This window comes from Notamacropus eugenii, chromosome 3, assembly GCF_028372415.1.
Source record: "Notamacropus eugenii isolate mMacEug1 chromosome 3, mMacEug1.pri_v2, whole genome shotgun sequence".
NCBI classification, from domain to species: domain Eukaryota; kingdom Metazoa; phylum Chordata; class Mammalia; order Diprotodontia; family Macropodidae; genus Notamacropus; species Notamacropus eugenii.
The window spans coordinates 471511745-471528067 of NC_092874.1; the positions used below are offsets into that span (position 1 = coordinate 471511745).

Genomic DNA, 16323 nt, shown 5'->3' on the forward strand with positions numbered 1-16323 from the left:
TCCCCCCCACCCCCCCAGTTTTCTGCTCTCCTTCTAATCTTGCCTATTATTTCACAGAGGGTTTTGGTTTCCTGGAAAGGTTCAGCAAAAAGAAAAGTAGTATTAGAGAGAAGGGGAAAAACAACTGAGAAAACAAACAAAAAACAATTGCAAAGCATTGACTTTGTTTGTATAACTCCTTTTTAATTTAATGTAATAAAAATTATCCATTTACTTCTCATGAAGCTCCTCTATCTCTTATTTTGTCATAAATCTTCCCTTATCCATAGACCTGACTGGTAAGTCATTCCATGCTCCCCTAATTGCCTTATTATATCCTCCTGTGTCTAAGTCATGTACCCATTTTGACTTTATATTGGTAGACTGTGTGAGATGTCAGTTTGTACCTAGTTTCTGCCAAACTGCTTTCCAGTTTTCTTAGTAATTTTCTTTGCCCAAATGTTTGGATCTTTGCATTTATGAAATTCTTTCCTTAACAATTCTTTTTCCATTTCCTTTTTATATAAGCCTAATATATATATTTTTTTACCTTTGGTCTATTGTTTTTGTCTATATCACTTAATATTCTTTTTATAATTAAAATGTATTAATTTTGTTTCAAATATTTTTCTTCTATTGTTTCTTTTTCTATTATGTCTTCCAATAAAATAATTGGACTTTTTATTTGACCTATTGTTCTATTTATATTTTTCCTGGATACTTCTAACCTGTTGAGTTTCATCTTCATCTGAGCTTCCTTGGTGATAGTCAGGTCTTTCCTGTGACTTCTTTCCCCTCCCCCCCCCATTAATTTGATTTCTTTCTTTAATTCCTTCAGTATGATTATAATAATTTTGTTGTTGTTTGAGAAAAATCTCTGTTTTCAATTCTGATGACATTGTTATTTCTCTCTGATTCCAACCCCCCAACATATTTGTTTCCAATTGTCTTAATCTATACTATTTATTTTTCATTGTAAGAGAATTTTTCTTGGGTTTGTTCATTTCTTTTAGTCATTTAAAAATCTTTTGTGAGAATTTCTGGTATCTGTGTTTGGTGGTATTTCTTTCCTTTGGTGGCATTAGTGATATGGTTTTTGAGGGGGATAATGAGGAGTTGATCTCTCTTGGGACTCCTCACTTTATCATCTTCCTGGAAATCTCTCATTTTTTCTGTTTACCAGTCTTAATCTTACTAAAAATACTTGACTAGTTGCAAGCCTTCTGTCCTTTTACTATGTGTGTTTTCAGAAGATGTAAAAGCTTAAATCTTTATAGTTTCCCAAGGCTAAAGGTTATTTCACAGAGACTTTTGGCTTCCTGGATAGATTCAGCAAAAACAAAAGTAGTACTAGAGAAAAGGGGAAAAACAACTCAGAAAACAAACAAAAAACAATTGCAATAAAAACCCAAGGGATTTCCAAGACTCCTGTGCTGCTACACAACCTACCAGGGTAAAGGACAAAAACAATGTAAAAAAAGCCAGCAAACAAGAAAGCATGCCCACATTTGAAAAACATCATTTGAATCTGCATCTCCCATATTACACGTAGGCAATGGTGTCATGTCAGCCTGATGGAGTCAATAAAGAACCAGCCTTAGAAGAGAAAGAGCTAGGTTTGAGTCCTGCCACTAACATACTATGTCACTATGGGCAAGTCATTGCTCTTCTCAATGCCAGAGCAAGTCTCTTAACATGGTAGATTTCTATATTGGAGGAGGGAGGTTGCATTCTGGGAGTTCCACATTCCAATGACGTCTCTGAGCCAGGTGTCTACCTAGCACAACAAATAAAGTGATCTAAATTACCCATTTAAATTATTGGCTCCATTACTTGCCTTAGTTCATTCATTTAGATGACCTGCTCTAGTTATTCAGTATAATGTGTATCTGTGCAGGTCCTTTCATATTTTGAACTTAATGGTAGGTTTCTGTGGACTAAAAACACATCTCATTTTGCAGATGGAGGGGCTCAGGGAATATTTCTTGAGTGAATACATAATATACATGGGTTATTTTGTAAGTGAAAATTATTAGGCAAATGGCAGAGCAGAGGATGGAACATTGAGCCCCAAATCAGGGAAGACCTGAATTCAAATCCAGACTAATTTAATCACTGTTTGCCTCAATTTCATTAACTATAAAACAGAGAAAATAATAGTACGTAGATCACAAGGCTATTGTGAGGATCAAGCAAGGCAAAACTCATGAGAAGAAAGTACTTCTCACCGTGTTTGGCTTATACGAGGTGACAGAGAAATGCTTATTTCCCTTTCCTTCTCTTTTCAAGACATTTGGCTTGTATACCACATCCCATTTTAGTTTGCTTAAATCAATCAATTAGCAAGCATTGATTTTATTTTTTATAGTACTTAATTTTTTCCAATTATATATAGACAATTTTCAGCATTCATTTTTATAAAATTTTGAGTTCCAAAAATTTTCCTCCCTTTCTCCTTTCCCTCTCATCTTTCTAAAATGGTAAACAATTTGATATAGGTTATATATGTGCAGTCATGTAAACCATTTCTATATTAGTCACAGTTATGAAAGAAGAAACAAACCAAGAGAAAAAATGAAAAAAATACAGTGAAAATGATCTGCATTTAGAGTCCGTCAGTTCTTTGTTTAGATGTGGCCAGCATTTTTTGTCATAAGTTCTTTGGAATTGTTTTGGATCATTGTATGGCTGAGAAGAGTCAAGTAATCCACAGATGATCATCACACAATGTTGCTGCTAACTATGTACAATGTTTTCCTGGTTCTGTTCATTTCACTTTGCATCAGTTCATACAAGTCTTTCCAGATTTTTCTGAAATCTTTCTGTTAATCATTCTTTTTATTGCACAATAGCGTTCCATTACATTCATATACCACAGCTTGTTCAGCCATTCCCCAACTGATGAACATCGCCTCAATTTCAAATATTTTGCCACCAGAAAAAGAGCTTCAGCAAGCATTTATTAAGTTCTTACTATTTGCCAGGCACTATGCTAAGCACTAAGGGATGCAAATAATACCAGTAATAGCTTACATTCATGTAGTCCTTACTACTTGCCAACCACTTTGCAATTATTATCAAATTTGATCTTTGCAACAGTTCTGGGAGGTAGGTACTATCATTATTTCCATCTTACAGATGAGAAAACTGAAGCAAGCAGAAGTTAAGTGACTTGCCCAGGGTCATGCAGCTCATAAGCATCTGAGGACAGATTTGAACTCATGTCTTCCTGACTTTGAACAGCTAGGTGGCACAGCGGAATCTGGCCTCAGACACTTACAAGCTGGGTGACCTTGGACAAGTCATTTAACTGTATTTGCCTCAGTTTCCTCATATGTAGAATGACCTGGAGAAGGAAATGGCAAACCACTCCAGGATCTTTGCCAAGAAAATCCCAGGCGGGATCACAAAGAGTCAGATATGACTGAACACACACACTTTCTGACTTTAAGCACAGAGTTTTACCCACTGTGCCATCTAGCTGCCTGATCCCCGTTCTCAAGGACTTTAATTTCTAATAGAAAACCTAATGAAGATGTTGGGTTCACTCTTGTCTTCTTTCCTCTAGGGAGTTAACACTAGTATTCTGGTTTCTTGAACTTCCACAAGCGCATCAATAAAAAATACACTGATTTTTAGTATATCCACTGACATTTAGGATCCCAAAGTTCATCAGAAAGAGTTAAATGAATACACAGCACTGTTGTTTAGAATGATCAGAAATGGAATATGTAGACTCTTCCTGGGAAATGTACTATCTTTGACATTACTTGTAAGAAACAAAAAATCACTCCTTGGCTCCTGTTGGCTGTTTCTTGTACAAGTGATAGTGTTTGATCCAGGCATGTTTCTTCCAAAGACCATTTTCTGTAGTTATCTTCTGAAGGGAGGAAAGCACATTGCTAAATCTCATTTAGCCAATGTTTTTCAGGATTTATAGATGAGGAGCCTGAGCTTCAGAGAGGTAGTGATGGGCTTAGGGTCACACAGCTAGTGTCAGAGATGGGATTCAAACCCATGTCCTCTTGACTCCCAATGTGACACTGTATCAACTGCCTACATTGTTGTTTCTAACCCATTTTGTGTAGAATGCCATTAAGCTGAACTAGAGGACTCTAAAGATTGATAAAAGTAATTTTCAATAAGGAACCTGACATCCCTAGTGCAATTTTTGTGTTTTTTTGTAATTTTAAAAAATTTTAAACCTAAATACAAAGTGAGAAGAGAAAAAAAATCCATCTACATAGCACTATCCTTCCTCACTATCCTTCCCACTCTATTTACCCTAGCTCTCTTCACTCCATTGCTTTACTTCTAATTTATACCTTAACCTCCTATTTCTTAACCTAGCCACCCCTCTAAGATTCCCTCCCTTATCCTCTCCCTTCACTCTATCCCCTTGCTCTGTTATTTCTTTCTGAATCTAGAAAACTTTTATACACTTCTGTCTCTATAGATATACATATATTTATATCTGTCTATCTATCTATCTATCTATCTATCTATCTATCTATCTATCTATCTATCTATCTATCTATCTCTCTATCTATCTATCTATCTATGTTGTTCCCTCTTGAATCCATTCGCAATGAGAGTAATATTCCAGCCCTCCCTACCCTTCCCCCTACTAGTGTTTTCGATATCAATTTTTGCTTTTATGCCTCATTTGTATGAGATAATTTCTCCCCACACATTTTTATTTTCTCAGAATCACCCCATCATACTCAGCTCAGCCTACACCTTTTCTTTCAACCTACTCAAATAATGATGACAATCATAAGAGAACTGTTACTATTTTCACATACATGAAGTAAACAATTTGACTTTATTCAGTTCCTTATAACTGGTTTTTAATGCTTGTGTTACATTTCTCCTGGATGTTTTATATGTCAAAATTTCCCATAAGTTCTGTGGCTTCAGCACAAGTACCTGAAAGTCTTTGAGTTTGTTAGATATCCATTTTTTTTTTCCATTCAGAATTACATTTAACTTTGTTGGGTAAGTTACCCTTGGTCACAACCCCAGCTCTTTTGTTCTACAGAATATAGTATTCCAAAATCTATGATTCTTCAGTGTAGAAGTTGCTAGATCTTGGGTAATCCTTATTATAGCTCCATGGCGTTTAAATTTTTTATCTTGTTGCTTCCAATATTTTCTCCTTAACCTGGGAACACTGCAACTTAACTATGATATTCCTGTAAGTTCTCCACCTGGAATCTCTTTTAGGTGGTGAGTGGTAGATTTTTTCTATTTTCATTTTGCCTTCTTATTCTAGAACAGGCCTGCACAACATGTGACCCATGGGTAGTATGTTGTGCAGACTTGTTTTATACCCTCTACATTTGTTGCAGGCTGCCCAAAATCCTTTGGTGCAATGCAAGTGCAGGTACAGGCCAAGTGCTGTGCAGGCCTGTTCTAGATTCTCAGGGCAGTTTTCCTTAATAATTTCTTGTAATAATATATTAAAATTATTTTTTTATCATAATATTCAGGTAGTCCCAGTATTTTTATATGAGTTCTCTTCAATCTGTCTTTCAGATCAGTTGTTTTTCAATGAGATATTTCACTTTCTCTTCTATTTTTTCATCCTTTTGGTTTTGTTTTATGATTTCTTGGTGACTTAGAATGTCATTAGTTTCCCCTTGTCTAATTCTAGTTTTCAAGGAATTATTTTCTTCTTTGAGTTTTTGATTCCCAGTTTCCTATTGGTTAACTTCCTTTTTATAATTTTCTTGGATTGCTGTTTTTTCTCATTTTTCCTCGAACTCTCTTATTGATTTTTAAAGTCCTTTTTAAGTTCTTCCAAGAATTCTTTCTGTGCTTGGGACCATTTGATGTTTCTTATTGAAAAAGGAAGTGACATTTTAGCTCCATTATCTTCCTCTGAATGTAACTATAGACCTTCTATATCCCCATAGTAAGTATCTATGGTTGGGTTCTTTCTCCTTAACATGGTTATTTTTATTTATTTATTTTAGCAGCTATGAGTATAATGAGGTTATAGTCCTGAGTTACGAAAAATGATGCTCCAAGCCTCAGGTCATTCTTACTGTTATTTTCTAGGTCTGGCCCAGGGCTCAACCTTGGACTCTGATCCTAAGGCACAACTAGGGCCCTCAGCCACATCCTCTCTGCCCCAGAACTGAAACTAGAGACTCTGCTCTCCTGCAAGTGCCCACAGCAAGCAGGGTCCTTGTCCCTCTGCTTTTGCACTCACTAGATGTGGGCTAGCTCCTTCTCCCTGCAGTGACAGCCCAGGAGCTATCTGATTAGCACAATTGTGCTTGGTGTCCCTCAACAGTGGAAGGTCCTTTAAATTTCCCCTACTTAGGCATCAAACTCCCAGACTCCTACACTGTTTGGTCAATGAAAGTTTTTAAAGCTAAGGCAGCCTCTCAACCAACTGCCCTAAAGGCTTGTTGCTGATTCTTCAGACAGCCTGGAGGTGTTTACATTTCACTCAGACTGAGTCTTGGCCCCTGGAGGTTGGATGTTTCCTAGGGTCTTCTCAAATTGTCTTAGGAGGACAACTGCTGTACTCCATTTTTTATTTCTGCTGCTATGAGGAGATGTTCTATCTTTTTTCGTGTGTGTGGAGGAAATTTGGAGAGTCAAAAGTTTTCTGACCTGCTCTGCCATCTTTCCATCCTCAAAAGCAATTTGAATGACAATTTTAGAGTCTGCCTGTGCCTGGACACAGACAGAAGTAACCTCTGGCAGCTCAACTCTGTGGGAGCACACCATTATTCATGACTTCCCCAGGTCTGTTTAACAAATGTAAAGCAATCCTCTAGATCTTACTTTAGACTTGCATAAGTTCCCAAAGAGAGTGATGCTGCCCCTACCCTGGAGGTGCTAGAACAATGGGGGTCAGTAGTAGCCTTGAGTACATTTGGGGTGAGTTGAATAAAAGTAAGGTGGGAGTAGAACCATAAGGAAAGAAAAAAAGAAAATTTTGAAAAACTGTACATTTTTCATCTGTTTTGTAATAGAATTAAGGTCATAGTAATTACATTATTTTCCAAATAAACAAACAAAATGCAATTTAATAATTATCGGTGGTCCAGTCCCCCAACTTAACGAGCAAGTGTTGGCAGGTGAGCATGTTGGGCATTGTCAGGCATTGTCAGGAAGTCCAGCGTATGCATGTAATGACTTGTTTACAATGTGGTATTATATGGTTACATGATGCAGTATTGTGTCATCAAAATTTCAATGCAACCCCCCACAAATTTATAATAAATTATTAAATTTACGATGCATCATTTCAAAAATATGTTTTTGAAATTATGCAAATTAAAAAAATAGAGACTTAAAAAAGTAGATTTTCAGGGGGTGATGAGTAATTTTTTTTTTTTTTGCAAAGGGAACAGTAGGCTAAATAAGTTTGGAAACCTCTGCTTTAGAAGATCAATGGGAGAAACTAGCCTTTGGGGGTATGGAAAGGAGGCTCATGAAGTAAAGGAATTGAGTGTGTTCACAGGAAAAAAGAGTGAGTAGGGAGAGTGGGAAAGAAGAAATGAGTCTACGTAGGGAAAGGAGAGAGCAGGGTGGTGCCACAAAGGGTTGGGATGAGCAGAAGTGTGTTTGTGGAGCCTAGTAAAGCCAGCTCCAGCAAGCAGGCTTAGTCTACTTGTGGTAGGAGAGCTGGGCTGTGTTCTGGGTCCTGGCCTTTCTTTCTATCCCCCTACCCTCAATGCAGCAATATCAGCAAGGATGTGCCATGCCTTGCAGCCTGATCATATTCTGCATCTAGTCACCCTATCTGATGAATTCATAGCTTCCTAGAGTCTTTGATTGAAAGAGGCCACACATAGCACCGGGGGTGGGGGGGAGGGGAAAGAGTGGGGTTGGGAGGGAAGAAGACAGTATCAGGGGGGAATGAATGTAGAACCCCTGCCTTGAATTACGATAATGTAACTCTGTGCTTGGTTCAGGACACCCACAGGCTACGTGATGACCAGACTGAATCTGGGGCCTGCATTTCCTGTGCAAATGCAAGGAATGAAGGCTCTTAGGTCCACTTTGAGAGGGAGAATAGATCTGCACAACAGCCTCAAGACATTTTTGGAAGTGGAAAAGATCAGCAGAATAAGACAAATGAAAGAAATAGAAGTGATTGAAGGAAGGAGCTGAGGAATGCAAAAGTACTTGGAAACAGAGAGTACTTTAGAATGAAAGTTACATTTCTGTCTGCAAAGCATCTCAGCACAGAGTGCAATTTAATGAAATTGTTAAAATAAAACACAACAACAGAAGAGAGGGTTGGTTTCATGTGATCTTTTTAACGGTTCTTTCTTCCCTGAAGCATAAAAGAGAAAGTAATAGAATGAGTTTCTTAACCTCAGCAGAGAAATATATGCTTTTGTCAAAGTCTCCATTGCTCTGTGGTTTTCAGTCCTGTCCAACTCTTCATGACCCCATTTGGGGTTTTCTTGGCAAAGATACTGGAGTGGTTTGCTGTTTCCTTCTGCTCATTTTTATAGATGAGTAACTGAGGTAAACAGAGTTGAGTGACTTGTCCAGAGTCACACAGCTAGTAAGTGTCTGAGGCTGGATTTGAACTCATTAAGTAAGATGAGTCTTCTTGACTCCAGACTCAGCACTCTATCCATTGTGCCACCTAGCATTGTCAAAGCAAATTGTTTTATAGGAAAGGATCTTGTACTTTAAAAAAAGTGTAACTAGAGGACCGAAAAGACATTTCATATGTGCCCAAGCATGGTGCTAAGCTCTGGGGATCCACATAAAAAGAGAACCCCTACACTCAAGCAACTTACATTTAATGGGAAAAAAACTACACAGGATAGGGAGTGGTAGCCACTGAGGCACTTTGGAAAGAGAAAGATGACTGTATGGCAGCAGGCCAGGACAAAGGGAGTAGACTGATGTTTTCCATCCAGGAACAATGACAGTCTCTTTAATCATGGCTCCAGTCCTGGAGAGGTGAACAGGGAGAGGTGATGTAGAAGTAAAGGAGGCGGAGTTTTTAAGATTGCCATTAAGGTCCATTCATGCTTATGGTGGTGTTTCTGTTTGGTGTTTTGTACGAAAGAAGAGAATTTTAAGGAGTCTTAGCTTTAATTTTGTCCTGAAAAAAATATACTTTAACTCAGTTTCTCCAGCAATTAAAGGGTCATGATTCTCACCCAGTTCCCATGCTGCATCGTTTACTGGAAAAAATTGTAAAGAAATGTCTGTGAAGGACGATAACCTTCTCTTAAGGAAAAAAGGCATTGAATAAAGTCCTGCAGAATTACACCTTACTCTTTGAGCCTGGGCTTCTACCTATTAGTATGCATTTCCCTTCTCATGGTAAGATACAAGCACACTTCAGTTAATTTCAAGTGAACAAACATAGTTACTATGTGCCAGGCACTGTGCTGGCTTCTGGAAATGCAAAGTCAAAAGATGAAGCGAAGCTCCCTGGCCTTGAGGAGATTGCTTTCTGCAGAATTTGCTCTAAGTACATTTTCTGTATTATTTCTAATTTGGCTGAGAGGGAGCTTGGAATCTTGGTGGCAGGTATGTATCTGTCAGCAGCTGCTGCTCTACAGGCATCAGCTCCACTAGACAGGATCATATTTGATCTCATCTATGGGAATGCTGGTACACAATGATGAAACTTCCTGCTGAGGAGGTCAAATAGGCTGTTTGGGATGAGTTCCTGCTGAGCAGTGAAATGTGGCCTGCAGAAAATGGCAGAGGAGGGCTATGGGTTGAAGGAGTAGCAACTCATCCACTGCTGATGTTTTCCAAGTTCAGCTTTTGCTCTAAAGCCCGACTTGCCTGAATATTCTCTGGCAAAACAAGAAATAAAAGGTTTTCACATTTATTCCTGGAGTCTATCCTGCCTTGGTCCCCTTGTTTATCCTAACATTTCATAAAAAAATTAACATGCTCGAGAAGAAGGCTCTTTCTTTTGCTTTAGACCCTTTAACATCTTCCAGGAGTACATCATTTACTCAAAGTCTCTAGATGATGCTGAGGGTGGATGCTAGAAGATCAGTACTAGAAGGGAACTCGGTCTTTCATTTTATGGATGAGGAAACTGAGGAAGCTTAGAAAGGGGAAAATGGTTTAGGATCACAGATTTAGAACTAGAAAGATTAGAGAACACTGAGTCCAATCTCATTTTACAGACGAGGAAACTGAGGTGTTAGGAGTTTAACTTAGGATCATAGATTTAGAAAGAAGGGAACTGAGAGAGCATCTAGTCCAGCCCACTAATTTTAAAGGTGAATGAATGAAAGCTCTGAGAGGTTGTGACTGGCCCAAGGTCAACAGGTAACAGAGGTAGTATTTGAACCTGCACAACTTGTACACTCTTTTCACTGTGCCCTATTTTTTTCATACTGACTCAAAGTTACATGACTGTTGGACCCAGGCCTTGAATGAAAGAATGAATGAATGACACATATATTAAGTGCTTATTGTATATAAGGCCTGTGCAAAGCTCTGGGGATACAAAGAGTAAACTGACAGTCCTTTCTCTCAAGTTCTACTGATGGACACAATACATCTGGAAGGTTCTTGCTGTAAGTGAGATGAAAAGATCTCATAGCTCTTGGGGTCCAGTGGCAGAGCAGATAGCCATGATCCTTCCTTGATGTTATTTTCACTGATAAAATCATAGTTTCTGATGTTAAATCATCGGACAGGGTCAAGGCCTTTGGGGACCACAACTTTCCTTTTCTGGGTCTCCAGTAGCCATGTCTGGAGACCCTGTAGGAGCAGGTCTCCCCACAGATGGCTTCCCAGAATGGTGGCTGAGGGTACTGGGTTGGAGGCCTGGCTTCTCCCAAGGCTCCTGGGTTCAGCATCCTGAATTGGCTCCATCAGGGTCTAAGAATGGTGGTCAAGGTGTTGTTGTTGGTGTTTCTACCTAGCACCCATTCTCTCTTGTCTCTCTCCCAGGGTACCTTGCTGCCTCAGCAAGCCTGGCATGCCTGCATTTTGTTTGGTGAGGATGGGTGGACCCTTCTCCACAGGAATTACTTCCCTGGATGATTGACCATGAGAGCTGGGCTGGAAGCAGCTCTGGTGGATAGAACTAGCTTTGGAGTCAGGAAACCACCTAACCATTATATGCTTTAGTTTTTTGTCTATAAAATGTTCCTAATATCTACCTCACAGGGCTGTTTAGGAGGCTCAGATGAGTGAATATCTATAAGGAGCTATAAAAAAGGAGCTATTCTTATTTATCACAACTTAGAAATATTTCTTCTCTTGAGCACAACATTATGTTGTGGCATCAGAGAATGTCAGTTACAGGAATATCTAGTCCACCCACTCATGAAAAAGAATCCTTCTTATAACATGCCAAATGACCCTTCTCCCCTTTGCTTGAAGCCCTCTAGGGAGGGAAAACACATGAACCCCAGAAGCAGTTCATTCTTTGAAATTACTTGGAAGGTCATGGACCTCTGCTAAAGCAACTTGATCGTGTTATTGGTTCATTTTTAGTGTGTGACTAATGAAAACTCTCAGATCTTTTCCAAGTGAATTGCTACCAAGTCTTTAATACAAACAGAATATTTTCAGTTTCTCTCTGTTACTTTTAATTTTCTTGGAATTGGTCAAGTTATCTGATCCAGCAAGCTCACTTACTTATTTATTTAATTTTTTGCATCTTCAGTCCAGTGATTATGTAGATATTGAGTGAGGGTGGGGGTGGGTTACTATTATCATGCCATCTTTGCTGCCTCTGTTGTAGGATCGAGTTAAAAGTGAAACTGTGATATTGGGGCACCTCCAATAGTGCATGCCCCAAAGCCCCAGTCTTTAGTGAATTCCACCTGATTGTGGGTAATGTTACAGAGATGCTCTGATCCATACCTACATACATACACACATACATACATACATATATACACACATACATATGTACATACATACAAACATATATTTATATAAATAACTGAGAGACTTAGGAGTGTGTTAGTTTTTAGTCCCTGGGGCAGGCTTCATAATCTCCCAATTCTGTCCTGTCCTTCCCCTTGTTGCTGTTGCCTTCTGTAGGAATTAGATGAATAGAACAAACTACCAAGATACTCTTCATCAGATTGTCAGCTCCTTGAGGGCAGGGATTGGGTCTTTTGCCTCTTTTTGTATCCTCAGCCCTTAGCATAGTGCCTAGCACATAGTAGGCACTTAATAAATATCTATTGACTAATCTTCATGTATTTTTAAAGAAGATATATACATAGACTAGATCAATTTGCTCTCCCATTCATTAGAAAGAGCTGGTCACAAGGGAGAGAAAGATATCAAGGGATCTTTAGGGTGTATTTTGGAGAGAGAGAAAACAGAATTGGTTCTGGAGGGAGAGGATGTGGCCCCTGACACTACTTGTGTGATTTTGGACTTAGTCACATCATCACCCAGAGCCTCAGTTTCCTTCTCTTTCGAATGAGGGGTTGGACTTAAGCACCTCTAAGCTCATAATCCCATGATTCTATGATCCTTTGGTGTGATTAATGATTAACCTTTCTTTCTATTCCTTCCAGTCATCAAGCCTCCCCTGCGCCATTTCAAAAGACCAGCATATGCATCTGGATCCTATGCACCTTCTATTCCAAAGAAAACTGATGACCATCCAGCTAAGTATAAGATGCTTGACCAGAGGACCAAGATCAAAAAGATTCAGAGCATCTCACAGAACTGGAACAGGAAATAAGTCAAAGGTGAAAGGAGAGGGTAATCTGCCTCTCATTGTTGCCTGGCTGATGGTGGGTGTTCTGTGGAGATCTCACAGAGAATGGTGGCCATGGGTTAAACCAAGGTGAAGTCTTCATGCTCTTCACTCTTGGGATGGTTTGGTCTCAAACTCATTGAGGCTAATGTTGTTGATAGAGAACAATATTAGGACGGTGTTGTATCACCAAAGCTGTCTGCTGATGCACATTTTTAGTGAGGGCTTTCCTTCATGTAGTTGGCACCAAAACATTGCTTGCAAAATCCAACGTCTTGGGAAAAGATGCTTTTTCTCATTTTCTCTAACCACAAAAGGGACTGCCCTAAAACAAATAATAACCTAGTGATCATTATATTTTAGGAATATAATATATGAAACTTGTTTGTGACTCAAAAATACGTATTTGGAATGCCAGAAAAACTGTCCTATTAAAGGGAAAGGAAAGAAGACAGAATACTATGGAATAACAATAAAACCAAGAGGCAGTGTGGTTGAGTGACTGGAGAGCTGACCTCTAGAGTCATGAAGACCTGAGTTCAAGTCTTCCCTATGATGTTCCTTGGCTCTTTGACCCGGGAGAAGTCATTAACCTCCCAATGCCTTAGACAATTCTCCAGAACTTCTAGTTGTGGGGAGATGCCTACCTGCATTGATAGAGGGAATTGATTTATGTGGGTGTTCCCTCTAAATGAGATCCCAGGTCTAGTCTCTAATCCCTAAAAGACAAAACTATGGCCCAAGTTTAGAGAATGATCAACTGTCAATTGTAACACTGGGGATTCCTTTTAGGTATATATTGGATCAGGTGGTGATTGCTAAGGTACCTATCAAATCAAAATCTCTTGAATTTTATGAAAATTTTATGAATTTTATCATACTTATAATAATGAATATATCATGACTTCTGAATAAAGGATTGAAAAAGCCAGTTCAGATAAAGGGAGAACAATTTTGGCTCCCTATCCCACTCCCCAAATCTAAAAGAAATTGGAGGTCTTTAAGAGATTTGACAGTGTGCACAGTGCCTCTGTGTGCACTTCGGTCCATTCTGTTTGATCATCTGTTTATTTCATGCAGAACGGTGATGTTGAACTAAAGTCTGACTTTTTGTTTTAAATGAAGTAGCAGCCAATTATCTGATATCAGCAGCAACATTGGCTCTCAACTAAGAGAGCCTGGGCCTCAGAGATTTCAAGGGTTAACTTCTCAAAGGCTTGTTGGAGAACAAATTGATGAGACCCTACTCTTAATATGTCTAGTTTCCTTGTATTCACTTGGTTACAGGAGGCCCAAGATTGGGTAAAACTTAAAATTACAAAAAGGACCTTCTATTTGAATTATCTTCTTAACCAAGAGAGGCATTGTGGTGGGTTTAATGTTTCTCTTGTGGTCAAAAGGGTCTGAGTTCAAATCTATCACCCCGTCATCATTCAATAAGCTGTGAGAATACAGGCAAGTCATTCATCTCTCTGATCCTCAAGTAACTCTTCTAAAACTCAAAATTATAGTTAATTTTGGATAGTGAAGGGAGCTGCCACAGGGATGGATGCAGGTCTTTGACATATCAGTGGAATTCTTAGCCAAAGAGGTTTCAGATTTCTTGAGCTAAGTTTCCATTCATTATTTCAGTAGACCCCAGAACATCCAAGGGTCCAGTTTAATAAGATCTCTCTACAAGGGTGGGTCACATACCAGTAAGTTGTTAAAATCTAGGATCCTCTGGCACATTACTCTGCTATCATCTCTGGTATTGCTATGTTCACAATTCCTAAGACTTAAATACCAGGATTTGTAGGGAAAAACCAATTACCAGAGCTTGGGATACTCTTCCTAGGAATGGAGCACCCATTTAGAAAGAAAAAACACACCTAATAATACCATCATGAAAAATATACCAATGTATGAATTGGGCACCCACCGGTATGCATAGATTTCAGTCCCCTCCATTCTTCTCTCTATTCATTTATGATTAGCTCTAGTTATGTAAGTAGAGTCTGCTACCAGAGTTAAGTTCTTATCATACTTTTATGTTATCTATTTATCATAGGCTGTATGATATCCTTTAGGGAAATTCAAAGATTACAAAAAATCACTGTGATTTGTTATCAGGGAAATTATTCATTCCCTTCTAGTGAGGCTGCTTGCTGAGCAGTGAGAAGGACTGTCTGGAAGGCTTTTGCTAAGTCCCCCAAAGAGTTTTCTCTATGTTCTTCCCCATTTACTGGCAATCTCATGATTATCTGCCACATGATCCATTACAAAATGTACCCCAAAAGGTAACTGCCTCTCTGCAACTTCATGGAATCATCCATTGTTTCTCTCCCCCTGACCCTGAACACACATTTGAAAATGGCTCATTTATCCAATCAAATTCTATAGTTTTAGATCATTTGGCTTTCTTGTATTGGAAGCCATGACCCAGGGAAATGAATTACACTCTAAAAAGGTTTTATTTTTCACAGATTTTATTTAAAAAACTTAGACTTTTAGAACATCACTATTCAGCAGCTGTGCATGTGTTGACATTCTATATTGCTTGTAAGATATCCTATCATGATTGCATGCTATATTGTATAGAAATGCCAGATTATATTTATTCTAAGTAAAAAATATTTTAAAGGGCTTTTTTGTTTCTGTTTTCTTTTTTCTCTCCAAAATTGTGTGATTCTCTTGGAATGAGTTGAACTAATTCTAATTTTGGAATAACATGGACCCAAATCCCATTTTTAAGAAGAGATATAGAATTTGGAGAGTAGAAGTTACCCACTCCTCCTCCCCTAGTCACAGGGAACAAGAGATTGATAAGGGATTGCTGCATCATTCCAAAGAACAAGTATTCAATGCTGAACAGTCTTTTCCCATGGAGCCAGACAATATCTGACCAGTTCAGTGGTGGGTTCCATATTCCAGCAGATGAGAGGACTCCCCTGAAAAAAAGTAGATGTCTAAGTATCAACAATAATGTTATGCAATTGATGTCTACATTGTAAGGCAGCAATTGCATGAATTACTTTTCATAGGAAATAGAAATGACTCCTTTCTGTTAACTTCCCACTCTGCTGGGAGGGGAGAATGAGAAAGGGTAGCTTGAGTAATTACCATAGGTCTACTCCCCTGCTAGGGAAGGAGGAGGGAAAGACAGAGGTATAAAGGGTTTGTTGTGTTTGAGCTTGTCATACGGGCCCACATTATCAGTTTTTGGAAGACTTTTGGCTTGGCCCATGAGACTGGCCACTGATATCTTCCAATGGTAGCTCACATGTTTTTTATCATAAGTATGGTAGCTGACCTTGATGCCTTGTCCATTCTCATTGAAAGCATTTGAGAACATGGCTGAAAGCATCATGCTAAAAAGAGTGGGAGCAAACACACAGCTCTGTTTCACTCCATTGGTGACTGGGAAGGCACAAGAGCATTGTCCACTATCCAGAACGTGGGAAAACATGCCATCACGAAATTGATGTACGATACTAATGAACTTCTCTAGGCAACCAAATTTTGCATAATTTTCCATAAGCTCTCATGACTAACAGTGTCAAAGGCTTTGTCAGATCTATAAATGTTGTTCAATGATATAAAACTTCCCCTAAGAACTGTTTTTGCAGCATCCTATAAGTTTTGGTAGGTTGTCTCATTATTATTCCCAT

The 16323-nt window shown here is 38.8% G+C and overlaps 1 protein-coding gene across 5 annotated transcripts in view; it reads left to right on the plus strand.

Annotated features, from left to right (window-relative positions):
* Window positions 1-15293, plus strand: part of PDE1C (phosphodiesterase 1C) — a 573123-nt gene extending 557830 nt beyond the window's left edge. For all 5 annotated transcript variants that reach the window (XM_072598889.1, XM_072598887.1, XM_072598888.1 and 2 more), the window contains one exon: window positions 12489-15293. In XM_072598889.1, coding sequence (XP_072454990.1) covers window positions 12489-12658 — 170 coding nt within the window. In that variant the 3' untranslated portion in view covers window positions 12659-15293. The remainder of the gene's footprint in view (window positions 1-12488) is intronic.
* Window positions 15294-16323: the final 1030 nt, after the last annotated feature.